Below are 25,178 nucleotides of genomic sequence, written 5' to 3' on the forward strand. Positions count from 1 at the left end.
GAAAGATGGGAACCTGCTGAAGATCTTCAATGCACTTCATTGAGTTTTTCAGCCAACAGGCAAAAGTCAGGTCTTATACAGACTCAATGAGCACTTGTTTTGGCAAGGAATATCCTCCCTAAAAAAGCTCATTTTGGGGTCACCTGACTCCTGACAAAGGGTTGGGGAGGACGGGCAGTGCAGACAGCTAGAGACACGTGCTGTTCTTTGCCAGTTTCCTCATTAATCTTGATTATGAAGCCCTCGTGCTGAAGTTAATTTTCTTGTAGATGCATATCAGTCATGTAGCTGGGAATTTTGCATGCACTAATGAGAAATTGCAGCCTCGTCACATTATTACTCTGCTAATTAGTACACAGACTTCTTCTGGAAAGGTCAGGAGAGAGGGGCTGAGAAACTTCACTTTTTTTTGTACCAAATTGGGGTCGCTTGGTGCAGAGGGAGGTGTGCGTATAGCTCTCTGCCCTGGATTTCTGCTGTTCCTAAAGGTGTTGAGGACAGTGCTTTGGATCTTGTTTTTGCATTGTCTCCATCCATCAAGGATGGGAAGGATGTTGGCTCCATCCTCAAATAGGGATTTTCTGTTGCAATGGGATAAAGCTATGGGAAAGCCCTTATTTCAGAAAAGAAAAGACAAAGAACAGCCAAATCAGCTCATTTTGTGCTTTTCCAGCCTCTGGGGCTGTCAGCAGAGTACCTTAACCAGCCTCTAAATTCACAGGAAATTAAAACCCAGGCAAAACTCAATGAAGCCAGACACCCAATACGAACGGCAATATCTTCATCCAACAATTTACATCGCTTACTGTCTCCTCCAATGTCCTGGGATTCAGCTGACAGCCTGCACGCTTCTCTTGCGTTCCACTACTAAATCTGGAGGCTGTCAAAGGCGTTTTGCTGGGGAAAGACGATGACTACTTCTCCAAGCACTTTGAGATGCTCCTCCCAGCTCACTGGGGGTGGTTGTGCATGCAAAAGGCAGTTGCAGAATGGGGGGAAAAAAAAAAGGACAAAATTGAGGTTGGGAAGGCTTTGCAAGGAGAAATTGCCCAGGGAAGCAGTCACTGTTCCTGGAGGTGTTTAGGAAAAGGAAAAGGTGGATGTAGTATCTAGGGACGTTGGTTAGTAAGCAACATTGGTGGCAGGGGAGTGTTTGGAATGGATGATCTTAGACGTCTTTCTCAGACTTACTGATTCTATGATATCTTCCTGCTAATCATCCCTCTTCTCTACACTGTTTTGAGCTGGGTGAACCTTTTGAACTTTGAGCCTCATCTTTTTACCCCTATAAGTGTTTCACCTATGAGTTACATCATCCAATCGATGGAGGAAAAAAAAATCACTGTGTGTCTCTCCCGTGGGCATGGTTAAGCTAGGAACGCTATTTCTGCTGCTCAGGCATTGAGAGAGCAGAGAGAAAACCCACCCCTGTGCAGAGGAATTTCAGCAATTAATTGACTTTGATTTGATTTGATTTTGCAGTGACCTATGCAGAGCCTGATTTCCTTCATTGGGGGTTGGTTAGTGAAGAAGCAAGCCACAAGCCAGCAGATTCCATCAGTGTGGTGCTGCTGGTTGTGTTGGTTTGGAAGCTGTAACCCCCAAGGACAATGCTGGGGACTGTTTGCACGAGGCTGGCTTAAAATGAGGGGAGATCTTGCGATTTTGGGGAATGGCAGAGTGAAGCTGGGATTCAGAGCACAGCCTTGCCTCATAAACCATGCACATTCATACGAATCACAGCCCGCCCTGCACCCCGCGTCCCATCCATCCCCACCCCCTCCCTGCAGCCCCGCCCTGGGGCCGGACCGGGGCGGGCTTAGCCGGGAGGTGGGTGCCGGAGGTTCGAGCGGTGACATCGCGGTGCTGGAGCTGCGAGCGGTCGGCTCAGCTCGGTGGGATCGGCAGAGAGGGGCGTCGAGCCCAGCCCGGCACCGCCGCGATGCCTTCCGGACCCCCCCATGCTACAGCCACTGGTTCGGGGCACCGGTGAGCCCTATGGGGGCTCCCCTCCCTCCTCCCCCGCGGACGCTATGCGGACCATGAGCCCCCTGCCCCTCTTTTTACTGCTGCTTTGGGATCTCCTGGACCTGGCACTGGGTGAGTTCCATCACCCCCTCACAACGGGATCAGCCCTGTGCCCTGATCCCAAATAACGGGAAAATGCTGTGCTGCGGGTGTGCGGGGGCTCTAGGCTCTGTGCCCCCCCTCGCGGCTTGGGAAAGGCTCTCCGTAATGGGAAAGTGGTTCTGGACCCGGTAGTAGGACGGTGGTTTTGGATCTGGGAATAGGGCACCCTTGATAATGCAGTGTTTTGCACTCTATAATAGGGTGCCCAGGAATATGGGACCCGCTAATACGGCAATGGTTTTGGAGCTGGTAATAAGGCACCATGTAATAGGACAGTGGTTTTGGGCTTGGTGATAGGGAGCCTGGTCGTAGGGCATCAGTTTTGGACCTGAGATTAGAGTGCCTGTTAATAGGTCTTCAGTTTTGGACCTGATAATATGGCACTGATTTTGGATCTGGGCATGAGGCACCAGTAACGGAATAGTGGTTTTTGGACCACTGGTAACAGGGCACCTGGTAATAGGAGAAGCCCCTAATAGGGTGATTAGTGTGGATTTGGTAATGGTGTATCAGACATTGACCTGTTAATAGGATGTCTGCTAATAGGATGCTGGATTTTAACCTGTTAATAGGGCACTTGTTAACTGAATGCTAGGTTTACATCTGTTGATAAGGTGGTTGCATGCAGAGTGCCTGGTTTGGACTTCATAATAGGGTAACTCAGTAATAAGGCAACCCATTTGGACCCAGTAACAGGGCATCTGTTAACAGGGTACCAGATTTGGACCTAGTATTAGGTCACCCATTAGTAGGATACTTGGCTTGGATCTGGTAATAAATGAATCTGCTGATAGGGCAGTAGGTTTAGCCCCTTTAATAGGGTACCAAATTTGGACCTGCTAATAAGGCAGACATTACTAGGACACCAGTTTTAGACCCATTAGTAGGGCACTTGCAAATAGAACACCCAGTTTTTACCTCTTAATAGGGTTCCCCCCAACAGGACATTGTTTTTGAATCTATTAACAGGATGCTGACATTGTCCTCATTAATTAGGGACCTGCTAATAGGGTATGCAGGGATAGCCCATAGTCCATCTCTGTATAGTGCATCAAAGCCCTGCCTGCTCTGCACAGCTCTGAGTGCTGGGAGGTGAGTGGCACTGATTGGGCAACTGTTGGGATTTTGCTATTTCTAACATGCTTTTTCCTGCATAGAATGCAGCCATCAGCTGCTGCAGGGCACAGGGAGGGGGAGCGGTGGACGCGCTCTGTAGGATTGGCACAAAGGGGCCAATTCTTCTCGAGTTTGAGGTGAAGTGCACAATATTATCCTTTGGGGGTAGCACAGATCCACCTGCATAAAGCTGAGTTCCGCTTTTAATGTGCTTTTCTGCTGATGATTGATGAGAGTGGGGATGGGTAAGGCTGTGTTTGTGGTGTATGTTTGGGGGGGAGAAAGAGGTCAAAGCGTTTGTTCTGTGGATCAGTGTGGGGCTGTGGGGTGAGAAATGATATGATAGGATCTGATCATGGCGTGTGGATCTGGATTAGTGCTGCCATGAGCTCAGCATTCAGCTCCTATAACCCCACTGGAACTTCTCTGTGTTCCCATATCCTGAGGTTGAGCTGCTTGAAGTGTTTCCTTAGCGCTGTCCCAAAACCCAGCACTTTCCAAGCAAAAAAGAAATATATCATTGCAAAAAACCCATCCTGATGCTCTGGCAGTGGATGGCAGTTCCTGAGGTTCAGCACTGGGCAGATGGCTTTTCCTTGGCTGAGAACATTCTTGGCTGGGGATTCTGCACCCGGGGATCTCCAGCCTTATTCTTGCCAGGGATGCAGCAGGATCCATGCCTACAAAGGGGATGTTAAGTCCCATCACTTTTTCCTCCACAATGCCTCTCTGAAGTGGTAAATTTTGTTCTTTTTTCTTTATATGCACTGTCTATAATGCATGGTGCGTGCTCTGTGTTCTCCCCGTGATTTCCCCTATTGCTGCCCCATCTCTGTGGGTGTGATTGAACATCCTATCAGCAGTGCACACACTCAAGCAAAGCATCCATAAGAGCATCTGTGAGTGCATTTTGGGGCTTTCCGTCTGAATCCATCACTTCTGAATGAAAAGCCCTTTTATTTCCTCATGCGATGCTCCCTGTTTTCTGGATGTGTGGTAGGCCAGCTGTGCCCTTCCCTATGCAGCTTTTCCCATTAAAACAAGTTCAATCTCTCCCCTTGGCCAGGAAAAGCAACCTGAGCATGGCTAAGTGGGTTGAGAGAGCATCAGAATGGAAAAATGAGGGCATATGCAGGAGGTGAGCGGTCAGACGGTGGCTGGCAGTGGCCCCATAGCCTTGCGGTGGTGGTTTTTGGAAAGGCACGAAGTCTCATCTGCAGGCAGAGTGATGGCTCCTTGGCCGCCCCAGGCTGTTTGCTGGCACTTCACTCGTTGCCTGAAATACATTCCCATCACATGCTCATCAGGTTTCTTTTAACGGGCAGGGAAAATCAGAGCTGTGTTTTGCAAACATGAAAGGAGAGATAATATGTCGAAGTCTGATCTCAGTGAGGTATTGATATTGCCGTCATCTGAGAAGGTTTGGGGTAGAAAAGGAGAAAATTCAGTGTTCAGGTGTCTGGGAGTTTGCACGGTGCAGAGAGAGGAGGAGCATCCTTGCACCACGTGCAGAACAACCTGCTCTAATTCACCTACGAGCACACTGCGCTGACCTGGAAAAGCAGAACATGTTCCGTCAGCCTTCCTGCTCCTGCTTTCCCATCTCGTATTCAGCTCAGGGTCACCTTCTCTTTATCCTTTCCTCCCCTTTTCCATGAATTTCTGCTTCCTGCAAAGCCTCGTGCTGCCTGAGTAAATCCATAAAGTCCTTCTGACAATCCACCCTGCTAATTGCCCTTGCCCTCTCCCAATTAGGCCAATTTTGTTATTCCCTTCTCTCTCTCCCAGCTGCATTTTGCAGCTCTTTAGAGCTGCCAGCTTCAATCTTAGAGTGTTCTTACAAAGCAAGCTTCCTCCCCTCGCCCTGCACCTTCTTAAGTTAATAGGCAGCTTTGGGGCACAGAGTTGTTCCATGCTTCATTTTCCTGCAAAACCCCCCGTATTTTAAATTCTGTGTTCTTCCAGGTGTTGGAGCTCAGTTTTGGGGCAAATCCTTCAGATTCCCCATTCCCTGTTGCAATGAGCAAGTTCTTAGTGTTGATGGTGCTGCGGTATTTAACTTTAGGTCTGGCTGATTTCCTTTTTTTTTTTTTTTTTTTTTTTTAATTATTATTATTATTATTTTTTTTTTTTTACCAAATTTTGACTTCTCTAGACTCACAAAGGTCACAGAGCCAGGGCGGATGTGTGTTGTGTGTCCTGGTTTTGCTTTCAAGACCCATGAGCTAAGCAGCCCTTGCTATATGCGAGGTGTTAATCCTATCTTCAAGGTGGTAAATGATCTTATATGTAACACACTAAACACTACATATATAATCATAGGATCATTAAGGTTGGATAAGACCACTAAGGTCATCAAATCCAACTGTCAACCCATCTCCTCTAATAATGTCCCTCAACGCACAACATACTCTATGCTGTATGCAACATGCAAATGCTATATGCAGTACGCTGTATGCAAAGTGCAAATGTTATATGCTGTGCACTGTATACTGTATCCATTGCAGCCCTCCTGTGTGCACCATGGGCTATCTCTGGTACCTTCACACCCTTGCAGAGGTCTTCCCTCTGGTTGCATGCAGGCTTCAGCAGCATGCAGGTGCAGTTCAGTTCCTGCATTAGTTGATGCACTGGGTTTTTATGGAGCATCTGATATGCACGGGGAGGATGGGCATCGCTTGGCACTTACTGTTGTTTTACTTACTGCTTTCATTCCCTGCCCCATTTGCTTGATTTCATTGACTGCAAGTCAGGCGCTGTGGAAAAGTCCATTGAAGGAGCCCCCAAACCTTGTGGTTGTTATGTTGTTGTTGTTGGCTTTTCTGGTTTGTTTTTTTTTTTTTTTTTTTCTTTTTTGGAAAACTTCCCAGCCTGGAAATCAGCCTGCATAGAGCTGAGGAGGGAGGATGCAGCTGATGTGCTGTGTTTGCTCCGTGCCAAGCTGCTCTCTTTGCCCTTTTGTTTGCTTGCTGCAGAGGCACTTGGTGTACTGATGGGCTTGTTTGTAACTAATGGCTGGTGCTCACATTCTCTCTCTGGCATTATCTCCTTCCCTCTTTTCCCCATCTCCTTCCTAAAATAAACAGTCAATCACAGCTTGTTTTCAGTGCAGGACTTCTACCAACTTTGGGACAGATTCATGGTGCAACTGCCAAGGGCAGGCAGGCTCTTAGTAAAGTGCAGGACCACGACCCACATCACAATGTGCAGTCACCATCACTGCCAGCTCTATATTTTCCAGGGCACAAAGTCTATAATAAGCAGAAGATTGGGTACCAAGCAAAACTAAGTGCTGGAGAAAAGCAGTGGAAATGGGTGAATGAATAACCCTTGTTAGTCGAGTCCTGACAAACCCATGACTCTCCATCCATCCATAGAATCATAGAATGGCTTGGGTTGGAAGGGACCTCAAGGATCATCAAGTTCCTATCCCTCTGCCACAGGCAGGGCCACCAACCTCCATGTCTGGTACTAGACCAGGCTGCCCAGGGTCCCATCCACCCTGGTCTTGAGCACTTCCAGGGGCAGCATCCACAAACCTCTCTGGGCAGCTGTTCCAGTACCTCACCTCTCTCTGTAAAGAACTTCTCCCTGACATCCAATCTAAACTTTCCCTCCTTGAGCTTAAAACCATTCCCCCTTGTCCTATCACTGTCTACCCTTGTAAAACGTTGATTCCCCTCCTGTTTATAATTCCCTTTTAAATCCTGAAAAGCCACAATGAGGTCTCATCATAACCTTCTCTTATCCAAGCTGAACAAGTCAAGCTCCTTCAGCCTGTCTTCGTAGGGGAGGTACACCCCTATTCCTGTGTCCGATCATCCCTATGCCCATCCATGCTCACATGTTCCCATCCCTTTCCATGTCTGTCCATCCCTTCTCACAACCATCGTTCCCCATATTTGTCCATCCCCACCCATCTCTACATCCATGCAAGGGAGGTTAGGAGTGGGGAAGGAGGCTTTGCAGTTCTTGGCTGGATCCGCAGCAAGGGACTTCTTGCTACCCTTGGCTCCCAGGAGGTTTGGGGAATATCGGGATAAAGATAAATTTCCCATCAGAAGGATGCTGTGAGCAAGAGCCCTTCCCAGCTTCTGGATGACATTTTTTATCTGTTCTGCTGCTGGAAGCAAATCTCCATCTGCAAAACCCTTTTTAGTTGAAAGGCAGCATCCTGGAGGGCTGGAGCAGGGATTTTGTTCTTCTCTGCCCAAACCTGTGTATAATTTTCTTTTATATAATGCCTTCAACAATATACTTCAGAGAGGAGGGTGAAGAGATTAGCAGCTGTGATTCCAGCCCTGCTCCACCTCCCGGTGCTTGCAGATAAATTCTGTGGCTACATCCTGTCTGCTCAGGCTGGGGAAATAGGAACTGGAGCTTCCTCTGATGGGATGCACACACTTTGCATATACACTGATATTTCTTTGAGAAATGACTGGAGTAACTTCAGCGGCAGGGATGGGCAGTCGTGATCTGGGAATGCCCCTCGATGGGGGTTTGCTTTTTCCTGTAGGACTGAAGCAATGGTTGAGGTGTGGGACTAAAGAGATGCTTGGTGTGTGGGACCAAAGTGATGGGGGAGGGATGCGGGATGATTGGAGATATGGTGGGGTTCTCCTGTTGGCTCCTGGGTGTGCTGTCATCAATGGAAATGCTTTTGAGGGGGATGGATTGCATGGATAACATGGGATTTGCTGGTGGCAATGTTGTTTTCTGTTGTACACAGACTGATCCCCAAAAGGAGGTTGGATCTTGGTGTTGTCAGTACTTGAAAAGAGGAAAATTATGGAAAGGGCAATGGCTCAGGGAGTTGCTGGCTCTCTGCAGGGAGGGCAAGATGGGCTAAAAAAGCAGGAGTGTGTGGGGGGAAAAGTTTATCAGGTATCACCCAAAGCATTGGAATTGCTCTGATTTGGGGGTGTTTTGGGGAGGGTGTTTTGCCCCATGCTGGGTGACCAACAGCCTGGATCTGATCAAGCCAGTACGACTGCTCTACTTACAACTTATATGCACATAGAGATGAAATATTTTCATGAGTGCCAGCGGAGGTGGCTCTTTTAAAGTTATATTTACATCTCATTGCACTACTATTGGTGGGATTGGCTTTTTTTTTCTTTTTAAGGAAATCTTAGGAAAGATATAATATATGCAAGCTGGCTGGAGATGGGTTTCCTTCTGACGGAGAGAATTTACTCTGCTGTAATTATAGCAGCAGCGTGGGAACACAAAGGCACTGAAGGAAGCCTGGTTGCCAAATTTAAGCCCTCTGCTTGCTAAAATGTATCTTGTTAACTTTTTTTTCAGCAGGAAAACACATGGTCAGGTGGGTGACTTTGGAGTAGGAGATGTCTTTGCAGGGGTAGGATTTGGTCACTGGGATGGGAGGGATGCCCATGTTCTGGGATTTCTCATTGCAGTGGGGCTGCGTTCTATCATTTGTTTGCCCAGATCCCCTCGCTTCTCCTGTCCTCTGATCCGCTAAAAGCTTCCCACTGTGAGAAAACAACCCAACTCTTTAAAATTTAAAAGGCTTACTTAAACAATGTTATCTCTCTTGGAAGGGAGAGAATGTACTGAATGGTTATATTTAGTGCTTGGTGTAGGACGAAGGAGATGCAGAGAGATTTTTAACATGAGGATGTTAATCAATTATACCACCTCGCCTGGGAGGTGTGGATATATGGATTTGTGTATGGATATGTGCAACACATCCATGAGCATGAGGATGGGAGAAGCAGGAGCAAAAAGCAGCCAGGCAAGAGCTGAGCATCCCTTCTTGATCACTTATTTCCATCCCAGATGCTGGCTGGCTGGAGCCCTGAAAAGTGCAGGAGTGTGGGGGTGCTCTGGCTATATAGGACCTATATGGGATATAGCATAGAGGGCTATGTGATGCTATACTTCACCTTTTTCTACCCAAAAGCTGACTGGATGTAACTCCAAAAGGTGTGACAGGATGGAGATGCTCTGGTTGTATGGGATATGTAGGAGATATAGCATAGATGGCTGGATAGGGCTGACTGCAGCATGAACAGCTGAGCTCCCTCTTCCCCAAAATAAGGCTGGGATGGGAAGGAAAACACTTATAGCTTGTAAATGGGCTGTTTCACAAATCCTGCTGTCCTTTCCCTGCTGGCAAGCTGTGAGGAAATCCTACTGCGTTACTGAGCCTCTTTACCTATCCTCGTGGGAGCACTGAATTAAAGGAAATATTTTATGATCCTACGCTTCGTTATGTTTTATTAAAAGCAGAGCATTGGCCTCCCCTGCCACATTCATCAGATCAGAGGCTTTGTTGATTTTTTTTTTTTTTTTTTTTTTTTTTTTTTTTTTTTTTTTTTCACCTCCTATCCCAAGGTCTTGCTACTGTTGCTGTTGTTTCTGATGTCACTGGTTTGTGCTCTCCTGGTAGACAAAGTGGGGAGGAAAATGGGGCAATTAAGGTTTTTTAGGATGCCCCAAACAGGCTTGTGGACATGGAGTTGTGATGCAGAAATAAAGCAGTTGGGTTTTCTGGGGTGTGTCCCATTTCCAGACTGCCTTGGGGGTGCAGAGTCATGATGCAGAAATAGGGGTGGATGTGGGAAAGTGGAGAAAAATAAATGAAGATGTTGGGGGCCAGTACATCCTCGTGAGCCTTTAGGATGCCCCATGGAAAAGGAGCTTGGAAAACCCAGCTCTGCTCTATCTCAGTGCAGTCAAACTCATGCTGGGAAGACCAATGGGATGTCACAAATTTTTGGGGAAAAAAAACCAACACAAAATAGAGCTGCTTAGCAGAGCTGAAGGAAACAGGATGCCCTATCAGTCCTGCAGATTGATGGCAAAAAGCTGGCCAAATGTATGATAGTCAGGCATATCTGGAAGCAGTCAGGAGACAGGAAGGTATTAATTAGCAGTTATTTCTCAATGGAGCAGAGATGGATAGGGATTAAGGTAACAGCCGTGTGCATCCTCTCCACAGCAGCAGCAACATAACGGTAAATCAGTGTTATGAATCTGTGCTGTAAGAGGGTGATATGTTTTAATCTTATTAGCGGCATGGCATTACTGGGAGAGCAAAAGGATTATTAATCACGGAGTGTAAACTGGGGAGGAGAGAGTGGCTTCAAATTAGCAATCCGGCTTTGTGTGGCAGGCGTTGGAGAGGGAGAAGAAAAGAGGCAGATAGAGGATGGGTGAATGGGAGGATGCCAGGGGATGAGTGTGATGTCAGAATTGAAGAGATAAAGCAGCCCAGCTCAAGGCAAAGGGTTGGAGCATTGCTGTTCCTCATACTGATGTTGGGTCTGGGATATCGAGATCAGCCCTTGAGCAGGAAGGTGGTAGGAAAAGGACTTGGTTGTGTGGGGTTGGACAGGGGGTGAGGGGATTCCATGGGGTTATGTATGTAATAATCTAGCATATGAAGGTATCCGTCCTACCCACCCTATCCACTCTACCTCTCTCTGTCCTTCTGTCCAAACCTCCTCCTTCTGTCCACTCCTTCCTCCCTTTCTCTGCTCCTCCATACCCACATCCCTCTCTCTATTCTTCCCTCTGTTCCTCACTCCATCCCTCCCTTCATTCCTCTCTCCTTCAATCCCTTCAATCCCACTACTTCTTCCTCCCTTACTCTGCCCCTCCATACTTTGATCTGTCCATCTCTCTCTCCATGCCTCTCTCATTCTTTTGTTCATCTCTCCATCCCTCCCTGTCTGTTGCTCCCTTCTTCCTTCCATCCATCCCTACATTCCTCTTTTCCTCTCTCCTTTCCTCCCTCACTCTGCTGCGGTGGTTTTGCCTTGCTTTTGGGCTTTTGAAGCACTTCTGCCTGCTACCAGGTTTTATTTCCCTCATTTCTCTGCTTGAGGTCGTGCCCTTGTTGTATAAGTTCAGAACATGGAAAAAAGAGAATAATAATAATCCCTTCTTGTTTAGAGAGCACAGAACCAATGGCACAAGCAGAGATTACAGGCAGTTGGGGAGTAGGGTGGGAGCAGATAGCTCCCATTTTATCACCAGTCGCTAATCTGGGCTAGTTGGATTTGACTGCAAAGAAAGAAATAAGCAAATTCTTCATCGTAGCTTGTGGTCACGTGCCCCTGCTCTGGGCACAACACCTCGCTGGGACTTTTAACATGGTGGGAAACCCATGAGCAGCACCCAGACCTAAATCCTCATCCTTGCTCTTCAGGAAAATAAATTTTTATTTTCCTCTTCTGTCCACCCCATGCTTGTATTTCTCTCAGCTAAAGCTGGAGGAGTAGAAGGTTTTACCAGAGGACTGTGGTGTTTCTGATGTTAACGTTCAATATTGCACTTATTTTTGAGGAATAGTGCTCGTCTCCAATGATCCCTTGCTGGTGTTCGCGTTTCACTCGATTTCAGGTGCTTTTGTAAAATGGTAGATCTTGCACTCCCCCTTGCAAGCAGGGAAACTGAGGCATGGATGGGACTTGCTCCAAATGCACACTTCACACTGCTTCCAGCTCCACTAATTAACACAGGCTGGGATTATGCTCTAGATTAATGAAGTGAGCTATGGTTTCAAATAATTAGCTCCTGGTGTGGTAATCCTCACCCGGAGGCAGGGCATACACCTTTCACTTTAGCAAGAGCAACCCTAATTTGCACCAAAAAAAGAGAGAAGGTTCACAGGGGTTGCAGCAACTTTCTTCGTTAAGTTTCAGCATCTTCATGCAGTGTATCAGCTTCAGAGTGAGGCTCTAATAAACCGAGCTGCTTACAAATAATTTGTGGTTTTTTTTTTTTTTCCCTGTAATGTTGATGGTGTTTCTCAATGCATTGCATTCAGAATTTGGCTGGGTGGGATTTTGGTAGCAGGATCTTGATCCCTGTCCAGCCCTGGGGGATGCTTGGAGCAGTGCCTGCATCCAGGTGTTTCATTTTTCTGCTCCAAAATGAGGTAGAAACAGAGGTGCAAGAGGTTGGCTGATGGGATCTTGTATTGATACCTAAAGTAGAGCTTTTTGCTGGAAAAAAAGGTTTTTTAAAAAAAAAAAAAAAAAAAGACACCTTTTCAGTCCTTTGCGGAGTGCTCCAGGATCTCAGTACAGCTTCTCCTGCTCTTGCTACAGTTAATATCAAATTAAACCCCACATCTGCGCTGAAGAGGGGTTTGCTCTGCAGTGAATGGGGATTAACAGATTCCACCAGCCTCAGCACAATACTGACTAACTAAAAGGCAGGAGGGGTGTGAAGTTTTAGCAAGTGCAAGGGGAAGGATGCTTATGTTTGCAGGGCATCCTGCTCCTGAGCACCAGCCAATATCATGCCCAGGATGTTGGGGAGGGACCATGCATTACTGCAAAGGGATTTGGTTGGGGTTTTTGGGTGCTTTCAGCATGTGGGGCTCCATCAGTGGTTGGTCAGGGTGATGTCCTGTTCTCTCAAGGGGTTAGACTGGAAATGCTGCATGGAAATAAATGCATTCACAACTGGTGCAATGTGCCCAGAAAACCAACATATCCTAATCAAGGCAGGTGACATCGCTCACCCATTGCATCCTCTCCAATTTTGCAAAAATTGATTATCTTCAGCTTGCATTGGAAAAAAGTTGGGGGGCAAGCAAGCTGGCTTTGGTTTGAAGGAATCTATCCTAAATTGCTTATTTGTGGTTTTTCAAACAGTATGAATGGCAGGTTGCTCCACAAGCAATCAACCCCAATTTGCATATATACATACAAGCAAATGAAGAGAGTGATCTCCATTTAAAAATTGGGGGATCTGGGGCCCTGCGTGACCCATGAGTGCTTTAAGTTTCAGTTTTGGCAGTGTAGGCGTGCATCGTTTGCTGGCAGCTTTAGGGCAATGTACTGAACATGCAGGGGGAGAAATGATAAATAAAATTTTAGTGTGCTGGAGTAAATGCTGCTAAACATACTTCACGTCTGTGCAGCTGTAAGAGATAAATATTGTATCTATAATTTATGGGCATGGTTTCCTATACTGTGCAGAGGGGTCTGGTAGTAGCTAATAAAATACATCGAGAGGATTACCAATGCAGCAAACGCAGCCCTGCTTGTAATTTGCATGGGGTGGAAAGACCCATCTTCTCTTCTCCATATCGTGTGATCTCTTTTTAGTATGATTTATGGGTTTTGGGAGTCGGTGTGTATTTCCAAGTGATTTTGCTTGATTATCTGTCTTTCTCTGTGGGTGTGTGTGCAGAAAAACTGCTCATTTATGAGTAACGTCAGGCTGTATCATCACAGCCAGTTCTCGTCGTCAGCTTTGAGGAGAGTGAATTATTTCCTATATGGTTGATATTTCCCGTTTGTTTAAGTATAACCTGGAGTCTTGCTGCTCCCACTTATCCCCTGCTTATTTCTGTCTTCTAAGCCTTATTTTTTTTCGTGTTTTCACTCCCAACATCAGAAGTTTTCCACTATCTGGAGCATCTCTCATTCTGTAATAGGTGTGTTTATCTTTGCTGTGATTTTCTTCTTTCCAAGGATACTGTGGGTTGGGGTAGGCAGGAGGTAGCGTTTGGCTTTGTGACTGCAGGATTTCCATCATCGATGTCATGTTTTGGAGTTTCTCTCCAACAAAGTGCCTAATTTTATCTAGGGATCTACTAAGCACCTAAATGACGCATGTATAGGTTATCCTGGGTATTGCTTGCTTCAGAAAAATGCCACAGCTGTTTTTACAAAACTTACTCAAAACTTTCATTTTCTTTCTTTCCTCTTTGTTTTGTTGCTGTCACACTCTGGGTTGCATTGCACAAGCTGACCACGCATTCCACTGTCTATGGAGTTTAAAAAAAAAACAAAACAAAACAAAAAAAAAAACAAAAAACAAACCACAAAACATAACCTACTCCCAGAAACGACCAATTTCCTGAGGCTTTCACACAAACATCTTGTTTGACAGAGATGTGCTACAAGCACTAACTCGATGCCAGCAGTGAAAGGAGCTTTCTCATATTGTGCTCCGGTGAGCTGGAACAGCACTGCTGTCAAGCCTTGGCTGGAAAAAGTGTGACAAAAGACATTAAAACAGGTTTTGTTTCCCATGCACAGGGTGCATAGCTGCTTGGATGGCTCTGTGCATTTCAAAGTTGTTGGTTGGTGACACACTGGAGGTGAGGCTTGTGCACAATAGGCTTGTGCAAAGCAGGGCTTTGCATTTGTTTTATTAACTCCTGCTTGGTGATGGATGGATGAGTGGAGAGAGTCAGTAGGATGGGAAAGGAGAGAAAAAACTGAAAATGCTGGAAGGAGTTGGAGAAGGCAGGAGATGGGCACTGGGAAGGGTGAAGGTGGCTCTGTATCTTCCTGAGGTTCCCAAGTCCTAAATTGCTCTCTCATTGTGTTTGTGTGATCCATTGCCAAATGGCATAACCCAAAGGCCAGGGTAGTGCTGAAGTAGATGGGATGACATTGAGTTCTCATAACTTCACACTGGAAAAGACGGAGTCTAGCGTTGATTCATGGCTGCTACAAGTTGTTTTTCTGGTAGTAAGGTTGCAGTAGAGAGGCTGCCCCATGTTTGCAATGGGAGAAGCATCTCTTACTATGTCTGGGGCTGTCTGCAGAAATCCAAACCCTTGAGAGACAAGTGGCTTTTTGTTCAGACCCTTCTTCACGTGTCCTTGCCTATACTGAGGTTGTGCTGATGTGGATAAAAACCCACCCAAAGCATTTGCAGTGTATTTTGGTTATTTTCTTTTTTTTTTTTTACCAACATAATCCATTTTAAGCTTCGGTCTTCATTTTTCTGCAGCCTGTGCTATTGTCATGCTGCATTAGAGCATGGCTATGGGCACTGGTTGGATCTAGTAAGAATGTAAGATGTAAAAATTTAAAAATGGCTGTAATATTCATGGTGATGACAAAACTAAAGTCTAAAAATTGGTTTTTCTTAAGGTATGGTGGTGTAGTTTTTTGAGAAGCCCTTGTGTGATGTGTGGTGTTAGAAATGCACTGCAGTGATGTTTGGGTACCATGGCACAACATGATATTAGGCTTGAATTGCGGGATTTTAGTTGGCTGGGATATTTTGGGGGGAAGGAAGTGCAGGATTTAAGAAAGAAAGGAGAAAAAAAAAGAAAAGCTGTGGGTAATGTTCAGAAATCCCATCTCAGTTGGGTTTGAGAAATTGTTGGAAGTTGGTGTTGTAGTTTGGCCTTACACACCAGTTGGACTGTGACACTGTGATAAAATCTGACTGGCAAGGCTTAAAAAGAGGACGTTTTGAAGAGTTTGCGAATATTTTTATCACAAAATCCAAATTGAAACAGACCCTTTAGGGCCTGCCTGTCCCTACTGAAGGGTCCCTCTATAACTGATGATGCCAGTGCCCTGCTTTTAGTGGTTTTCTCAGTTAATCTTGATTTAAAAGGGTCAAAAGGTCAAACCAACCATGCTCAATCAATGTATTGATTAAAATTATTGATTAAAATGACAAAGAGCTAGCAAGACAGGAGACACATCCATAGGATGGAGGTAGCTTGGTGTAGGCTTTGATGTGCCCATTGCAACCTATTTCATTAGAGAAAAATCCTCTATGCCATGTATTCTATGTCTTTTCTCTACAATGCCATAGGATTTAGGTGCTGGTGTGGTCCAGCAACCCCTATGCAGCATAATTAGAGAAACAGCTGCAAAGTGCTTCCTCCCTCTTATGCAAATGGATGAGGTAAGAGGTATCTAATTAAATGTTTGTACTTTAATTCGCTGTGGTGTGTAGGAAGATGAATTTTAATTACTGGCTCTTTAATTGTTTGGCCGGCCTGTTAATATCCTATTTACACAGCGTTAATACAATTTGCTCTCTGTCAGCAGGGCTCTTCCTCGCAGCGGGAGCGAGATTCTCCTTCTGCTCCAGGTGGCCCGGTGACGCCAGGTCCTATGGCTATATTGCGTGAATAGAAAAAGAAATACAGCATGAGGAATGAACAAAAAACTACAAAATCCAGCACAAATTTTGGGTGGGTTTTGGGGGCATTCTGCCCTGTTGATACTCAGGTTCTGTTTTTCTTTAAGGAAAAAGTGGGAAATCAGGCAAAACTTATGCACCTTTATGCCTTTAAAAACACAAAGGGGCTCCCCCCCACCTTTTTCCTTTGTGAAAGGACCATCTCCTTTGGATGCCTGACACTGCCTCTGTCTGTCACATCCGATTTCAGTTGTGAATGTTAAACCTGTATTAAAATACTTTTTTCTTCCATTTTGGAGGGGGAAAAAAAAAAAAATCAGTGCAGCAGCTTGCCAGGGAAAAAAGCTCCAGATTCAGCAAAATATGGCCACTCTGTGTTGGGACAGATGGGAGTCCTTCGCTGTTTCTTGCCCCTTGTAGCCCTCCTGGATTAGTAGGAGAGGCAGCAGCCCATTATAATTGTAAATTGCCTGGGAAGTTCATAAATAAGGCATTGCTGGAGCCGGAAATACAGCTGGGGAGAGAAGGAAAAATTATTTAGCTGTGCTCGCAGGAATGGGAGCAACTGCTGGTATTTAATCTTTAATGAACAAAATGTTGCCAAGTGCTGCGAGTCAGAGCACGTTTGCTTAATGCTCCTCAGCCCTGTGGCCACAGAGAATTCAGCCTCACCTTGCGCCCTGGTGACCTCCCATGTACCTCCCATCATCTTCCTCCCTTCTTTTGGGGAATGCAATTTCTTAGAATCATTAAGGTTAGATAAGACTGCTAAGTTCATCAAGTCCAACCATCAACCCATCCCCATTATGTGCACTAACCGTATCCCTCATAGTTTTAGCATCCCAAGTGGCTCTTCTGCAAGGGGCAGCGTGCTTCCTCCATCAGCAAAATCCTGAAATCCTTTCAAACCCTTTGCAAAGAAGGTTTGTGCGCTTGGAGGATTTCCCTGTGCTTGCTGCTGTGTGCCAGCAGAAGGAACCTAGGAGGGCAAAATTGCAGAGAAAAATGAAAAGGCAGAAAGAGCAGGAGCCAGCTGGGCTGGCCTCATGTTAAAAGTCAGCAAGAGGAGAGGTGGAGGGGGACAAAAGACTGAAAGACACAGAAAGGTTAAGTCTTGAATGGAAGAATGGAGACATCAGAGCCAAAGGAAAATAAGAAAGAGCAGGAGGAAGGAAAAGAGGGGAAAATGAGGCAAAGCACCCATTAGGTTGCTTTTCCTGAATGCTTTTGGAGGACCTAGGGACAGGAGGTGGTGAAGGAAATGGTGTGAATTATGTATAAGCTCTGCTAATCGTGGGCTGATTACAGTGGGGATGTGTTTGTATCACCTGTGTTGGCACCTGGAGGGTGTTCCTGCTTGGCTGCCCATCCCAACAAAGCACCAGAAACAGCACTGCCACCCCAAAATGACCATCTCTTTAGGCACAGAAGGGGCAGGTGAAATGTGGGGATATTCCCAGAGACATGTCTCAACCCATTGTTGGTTTGGCTTTGGCTTCTTGGGGAACAATGAGATTTGAGGAGTCGATGAGCATACAGGGAAGACGAGCACCAATTAGTGTCAATAAACCCACATTTTCCTTGGATGTAGTTTAAAAGTAATTGGACACACAGTGAAGGGTTTTCTCGAGGGGGGGAGAACCATGGGACACACCAGAACGCAGCAAAATCTGTCAACTTCTGCATGCATTGGTGTTTGCACCTCCTCCCTTGCAGCTGTTCTGTAATTGAAAGCGCCGAGCATGTTACAATGTGCTGCTTTTATTAATGTGTCACTCCTGATTTAAAAGGACATTTCACTTATCTCTTCCTGCCTCCTTCCTTTCATAATTTTTTTTTAAGTGAATGTTGCAAGAATTCCCACTGCTCACTATCAAAAATACCTTTTTTTTTTTCTTTTTTTTTTTTTTTTCCCCAGGGATGAAATATAATCAGAGGACTGCATTTCTATAGGTCAGAATCTAATCAGAAGGTGGCATGGCTCATCTTTGGCTATGAAATATGTTTTATTTTAAAAGAGTGGAGGGGAAGGAGAGGAGCATAGAGCTGGGAGCTGCTTTGGGGCTGTAGAGGTGCTGGCTGGCCAGACACAAATCCAGTGCTCAGCCCTTTGTAAAACGGTTACAAAAGACTTTCAGGTTCAGCAGTATCTGACATTACTGTTTTCTTCTCCCCTATAATTAAAAAAAAAAAAATCACAAAGAACAACCAGACCAGGACTTTCTGCACTGTTTCCATAGGGGGTGAGTTCTGCTCTGCTTCTAAGGAGAAAAGGGAAAGATACAGGTGGGGTTCTGTGTTGAAACCTGGCAACCTTGTGAGTATGGAAAGTGTGCAACGCTTCATTTTTCAGAAAAAATGGCAAATTTTGGACTTAAAGTGATGTTTATACCTTACACTTATTTTAGCCCATTTGTGGGTTTTTTTGTTTTTTTTTTTTTGGTTTTTTTTTTTTTTTTTGGTGCACCCCTTTCTGTCTTTGCTTTTCCATCTGATTAAAAGAAAAAATGAACTAGAGGCTTGAAAGTGAGGCCAAACCTTGGAATTTGCTTACAAGCATTCAGGAGGGGGGGGAATATTCTGTGCGATGCAAATTTACCTTAGATTTACTCAGGGGGAGTCCCTGTGAACCCAAGCAAGGGACTGCTGCCTTGGAAACCTTCCTGTTGCACAATATCAGATGCCTCCATCAGAGACCTGCATATTAAAGCAAAAATGTTTGGGTGGAAGCTGAGGAGAAATCTTGTTGCAAGACCTGGGGGACAGCGCAGCAGGATGAGAACATGACCCTTCCTATAACCACGTTCTGGGGGGCAGAATTGCAGAGCAGAGCCCCTCTAGCTAATGGTTGGGCTGAGTATGGGAAGCAAGCAAATGACTACAATTTTGACTGCAAAATACCCTTTTCCAGCATTTCTCTGCTCTGACAAAGCATTGGCTGTGATGTCTTAGAAAGCTGAACTGTGGTTTGGAGGGATTTTATTGACACAGTCCCAAAATCCTACAGACCTGCACTCAGCTCTTCTCTGCATCTTCTGCTCACTCATCCCTCTGGGAAGTCAGAATTAGGTTTGGGGGTGTGCATCTTGTAGGATGGTGACGCGTGGCAGTTCTCCACACTTGGAAAGAAAGAAGGGGAGATGAGTGCTGAGATTCATAAGCATCACCACGAATAATGAATGCACCACTAAGAAGCCCATTTGCAGCTAACAGGGATATGCCAGCATGGCAGAAGCCAATATCAAGAGCTTATTTCCCTGCCAGCAACAGGTGTAAGAGAAAAGGAATGAGCAAGCCCAAATCCAAGCTGGAAGCAGCATCACAGCGTCGCTCTCTCACCGAGAAGGGGCTGGGATGTTGCATAGGAGATTTCTGTGGGGATGCACACCAGAGCAGCAGGTTTTGGATGAGTCCATCTGGATTTCTGCTTTTTTTTTTTTTTTTTTTTTTTTTTTTCTTCTTATCAGTGCCTGGGCTTATTTTCCCAGCCCGTGTACCTGGCATTTTGGTGGCTGGCTCCTCCAGAGGACCAAGTAGCTGCTTCTCCTTGCTTCATGCCCTTTCCTTCTTTCACCATTTTCCTTCTGGTGAGATTTCACTCTGAAATGGGCATCTGTTGCTGGTTGAGCATGGGGGGTTCTGGACCCTATAGAACCGATGCAAGAAATTGAGAGGTTACAACGAAGTAAGAGTTGGTTTTGCAAAGCACAGAACATCTTATAGCTATGCTTTGTTTGTAAGAAGTAGATATCCTCATAGCACTGCCAAGCCTGAATTATCTGCTCTGATGCTTGGATGCTGTTGGTCCAACCCTGAAGGAGCAACTTTGCAGTGGCCCACTTTGGATTTGAGGCTTGGTTTTGAGCAAGGGTTGAGGTGGGAGCTTCAAGGGTTGAGGTGGGAGCTTCAAGGGTTGAGGTGGGAGCTTCAAGAGTTGAGGTGGGAGCTTCAAGGGTTGAGGTGGGAGCTTCAAGGGTTGAGGTGGGAGCTTCAAGGGTTGAGGTGTAGCTATGGGACTTCTACAACATATAGAGGAAGACAGCAAAAAATCAATAATTTTGGATTTTTGAAGCCATTTGGGAGATGGAGTTCAGAGATGTGTGTACAGGGATTCGGATGGGGGTGCTCTGGCTTTGCACTACCATGTGTAAGAGTGGGGCTGAAGCCAGTGCAGAGCACTCAGAAATGCATTTTCACCCTGTTTGCCTCAGTTTACCCCCTGAAGAAAAAAACAACAACTACACGGGCTGCTTTCAAGCCAGGCTCGGGCTGGTGTATCTTAATAACTTGCAGGCGCAAGGGAGAATGCAATCTCAACTCTGTCACCTGTCACTTGTGCTGCTGCTGCCAGCCTTATATAATTGGCTGCTTGATCCATGTCGGGGACAGGAGGGAGATGAGATTTTGCTTGGGGGCTGCCCACGTCTACTGGCAAGCAGAGCTCTGCCAGGCACAAAGCATTGCTTTGGTGCTTGTTGATTTTTGTGCCTGATCTTTTGGAAATGTCAAAGGTGAAGCGGCAAAAACAGGGATACGCCCACAAAGAACTTGTGTGACCCCTACATCCCTCCTTTTCTCCCATCTCTGCCAGCCTCAGCTGCCTCCTCTGCAAAGGAATCTCAGTTCTTCCACCACTCGGGGCTGTTTGCAAACCCACTCCTATTTATTCTGCATTGCTTTTCCATCCAATGCAAGCAGCTGTTAAAACAAAATGGATTTTTGCAGTGGAATTTGAGGTGTGCTGCTTGGGAACAGTGCCAAATGGTACTCAATAAGAGCTCAGATCTGCAGGGCTGTCAATCTGCAGCTGGAGGAGGTACAGCAAACTAAACATGAAATGCAGTCCCCTGCCCTCTTGACCCCAGCTCTGTGCTCCTGCAATGGGTTTGCAGCAAACCAAGAGGAGAGCGATGGAGAGAGGAAATGAAGAGAAACAAGGCTGCAAGTTTCAACTGTGGATCTCAAATCCTGATTGGTCTTTGGGGTTGGGGTTTGTACACAGGTCAGCTTTGAGCTTCCAGAGACAGGTGAGATTTGGGTACCTGCGGGCAAGTTGGGTGATTTTGCAAAGTAAAAGAGAGAGAGAAAAGCAGCAAAAGGGTTTTTCATTGCATTTTAGTGCTGGTAAATATATGCTACATAATATTAGGAGGGTTTTCCCTGGTACTTTTTTTATGCGTTTGGTACATACAATGACAAGATCCGCATATGTAGAGTGTAATCAACTTCTAGTCTTTGAACAGAGCCATTGAATGCCCCCAAAACCACTTGAACAAATTTTCGGCATCCTATCCAGCTCTTACATCCCTTTTTTCCCCTCTGTTGCAGCCTACCTGACAGTCAGCATTGAGCCACTGCCGCCTGTAGTGGTGGGCGACGCTGTGACGCTGAAATGCAACTTCAAGACGGATGGAAAGATGCGGGAGATCGTCTGGTACCGGGTGAGCTGGCACCAGCCTCTGCCCTTGGGGATGGGGACATGGAGGCAGCGGTGTGACATGAGGTCAGGGATGATGGGGAGGAGTGTGGCCATCCAGTGCGACGGTGGAAATATCATTTGTGCTGCTGTCCTTGCACAAAGCCAACAAGGAAGTAGCCTGGCTCTTAAAGCAGGGAGGAGAGGGGGGGGGGAAATGAGTTGGCAGTCATCTTAAGGTTTTTTCTTTTTTGTATGTTTTACTGTTTGGGTTTTTTTTTGGGGGGGGGGGGTTAGGCTGGCTTTGGTGAGGGTTATGGGTGCAAGGGGTTGGTTGGCACTATCCAAGAATATGGAACTGGGGTTGGCACCATTTGGGATTTTTAAGTTGCAGGTGGCACCATCCGGGTTTCTGAGTTGGGATGGGGTGCCATTTGGGATTTCTGAGTTGGGATTAAGGTCAGCCCCACTGATTTTTATTTATTTATTTTATGTTGGATGGGAAATAGTGCAAAACTGGGCACGTATGGTGCTTTCCTGGGCTTTTCTGCACTCTGCCTTGCCCCAGAGAAACAACTGCAGTGGAAAAAAAACAACCTAACTTATACAGAAAAAAGCAGAAAGTTGCAGGTGGTGAAGATTCAGCTCTTTGGTTTGCTTGCAGAGAAGGAGCTAATGGGGCTGGTGGCGTCAGATGAAAGGGCTGTCCCTTGCTGTAGAAGGTTTTTTCTTGTTCCTGCTGTGTTGTTTTTGCCCCTCAAATGATGAGCTGCTATGCCTTAAAGCTATTCTGCACAGCTGGCAGGGTTTATAAATGCAGAATCGTGTTTGTGGTGCCGATGGATATTCTCTTGCATGAGTGTGCTGCGTGCGTTTCCATTGTGCCCTGCTGTAAATATGTGTGGTTAGGTGTATCAACAAAAATATATTGAACTACAAAACAAAAAATTGTTCCAGACCCCTTTTTAGTGACTTGCTCTGGGGCTTTGTCCCCCTTCCAATTTGGGGAGGAGGAGGCTTTTTTGCACAGTGCAATCTTCACCAGGTTTTTGCTTCCCTTTTCCATTCAGTAATATTGGATTAACCCACTTTCCTGCAAGCTGGGTCTGGATTTGCCTAATCCCACTGCGTGGAGGCATGCTCAAGCCCTCGCTGAGGGGACAGCACGTGGGGTGGCTGAGCAAACCACAGTGTGGGATGCTATGGAGAGAGTGGGAGGGGAAAAAATAACCCAGCTTTTATTTTTATCTCCCCAAATCCTCCTATCCTCCAGTTGTTTGGCATTGTTTTGTTTTTGCCTTCCTTGCCTTTTTTTCCTCCTTTCCCAGTGTGCTTCCTGCATTTGTAAATCATTCTGACAGTGCTTTTGTGCTCTGTGCACTGGAGCAGCCCAGTGGAGCAGTGCAGATAATCTTGGGGCTTTGTTTGTTTTAGAGGAAGCAAAGAGCTCATTGGCTTTAAGGCGCAATACTTTGCGGAGGTGAAAGTGGGGTGCATAGGAAGGAGGCAAAAGAGGTGGACTGTGGTGGCAAACTCAATGGCAGCAGTTGGATGTAAGGCGTTGGAGTGTGTGTAGAATGCATGTAGAATGGAGTGCGTGTAGAGACCATGAGATGCATACATAGACCATGGGATGCATGCCAGCAGGGTGTGTGTGTGTAGACCATCATGTGCATGTGTGGTTCATGAGAACCATGATAACCCATCAGGGCATATGTGTAGCCTGTGAGGTCTGTACATAACCCATCATGTGTTTGTGCAAGCCATAGGGAGCATGCATAGTTCATGGGATGCACACGTAGACTATGAGGTATGTGCATAATCCATCGTGTGTGTATGGTTTTATCAGGAGCATGAATAACCAATCAGAGGATGTGCGTAGCCCATAGAACGTGCACGTAGATCAGAGGGTGTTGTACATAATCCATAGTGTGTATGCATAAGCCACAGGGAGGGTGCGTAGCCCATGGGGTGCATGCCTGACTCATCGTGTTGTAGCTCATCAAGGCACATGCGCAACCTGTCAGGGATGTCTGTAGTCTATGGAGTGTGTGCATAACCCATGGGGTGCATGCTTAGAAGTGGTTTGTGTGCATAACACAATGTGCGTGTCCATGACCCATAGGGAGCGTGCGTAACCCATGGGATGTGCAAACAAGACGATTGGTGGCACCTGGGACAAGCAAAGGACATGATGCATAGGGGAAGGAGCATGGAGCCATGTAGCTTCTCTGTGGAAAACCAGCACTGTGTGCTGTCTGCAGAGGTGTTAATTAACATCCGAACACCCCCACAAATCCTCACAGTAAATCCATCTCCAGTGGGTGTAATTTGCCTGAGAACATGTGCAAACATGGTTGGAACCCCCGGCTTCTGTCTCGAATCCCCTAAGACCTTTCAGGAGGTGAGATGGCAGCATCCTTGCAAACGAGCTTGTAATGAGTACTGGAAGACACCGAGCTGTCAAACTGTTGGCTGCCTCTGATTGCAGCATCTCAGGGGTTGTACTGGAGACCTGATTAGTGTGGCCACTGCCACACCACAGCGAGTGATGGGGAGGGAGAAAATTACTTTTCGCAACAGTGCAGAGCTCTTAAACAAAAACAAAAACAAACAAACAAAAAAAGACATACAGCAAAGAGAAGGAAGAAAATCCTCTTGGTCGTGTGTTGGCTCTGCACAGGTTGCACACAGCCAGGGGCTCAGATGACGAGAGGCCAATGGCATGGGATATTTTAGTGGTTTTGGCATGGTTTTGGTGGTGGATGAGTTGTGGGTATGTTGCTTTGATGGAGCAGTGCAGCTCCTGACTGGTGTTTGTCCTGGGGACATGCAGCACTCAGCACTGGGGTGTCCCTGAGTCCAGTGCAGGTGGCTTTCCCCCATTTCATTAACTTGGTGCTCAGGGTAATTAGCAAGAAAGAAAACAGCAGGAAGACAGGGATTGGTATTGTAGTGTCCATACACAGGCATTGTTCCCCCTGGCACTCTTGGTGCATGGGCATTGCTTCCCGTTGCATCCACAGTGCACGAACACTGCTTTCTGTAGCACTCAAAGTGCGTGGGCTTTGCTTCCTGTAACAGGCAGAGGCCAATGTGTTCCAGATGTTGGCAGCACATGATCAACAGTATCAACGGTGACACTGCGTGGTCCCCATAGGGGCTACCACTGCCCATTACGAACAATGTGACACCATGGCCATACCCCAGTGTCTCCTAGTGGCAGCAATAAAGCCACCATGGGCTCCAGGGGAAGGTGACGGCGAGATACTAAAAACACTGCAAATTTTTGGGGTGTTGCACTCCAAATTTTTCAGCCGAAGCAAATCTATTGCAATTTATAAGCTTGCTCCTGTTTTGGGACAAGCCACTGGTTTTATAGCTGCAGAGAAATGCTCTGAATTATGAGCACAGTGCTGATGGAGAGATCTTGGGACAGTAAGTGAGCATGGGCTGACTTGTGCCATTCATCTCCATGCTGGCTGGGTCGGTTCTGCCGCTCAGAGGTGATAATTTAAATGTCAGCATGGGTAACTATTTTAATTCCTCAAACTCAGGCAGGGAGACAAGGTCACACGCAGCAGCACAGTGGATTGAGAGCCAGCAGCGTACTCTATTATGGCTCCGG

The 25,178-nt window shown here is 46.3% G+C and overlaps 1 protein-coding gene across 1 annotated transcript in view; it reads left to right on the plus strand.

Annotated features, from left to right (window-relative positions):
* Positions 1 to 1,961: 1,961 nt before the first annotated feature.
* The window catches only part of IGSF21 (immunoglobin superfamily member 21), a gene marked incomplete at both ends in the record, with an annotated part of 32,816 nt that continues 9,599 nt past the window's right edge, over positions 1,962 to 25,178 (plus strand). Inside the window, 2 exons of the mRNA XM_079545655.1 lie at positions 1,962 to 2,100; positions 21,463 to 21,575. Of these exons, the coding sequence (XP_079401781.1) occupies positions 1,962 to 2,100; positions 21,463 to 21,575 (252 nt within the window). The remainder of the gene's footprint in view (positions 2,101 to 21,462; positions 21,576 to 25,178) is intronic.

This window comes from Tetrao urogallus (genome assembly GCF_951394365.1).
Source record: "Tetrao urogallus genome assembly, chromosome: 21".
NCBI lineage: Eukaryota > Metazoa > Chordata > Aves > Galliformes > Phasianidae > Tetrao > Tetrao urogallus.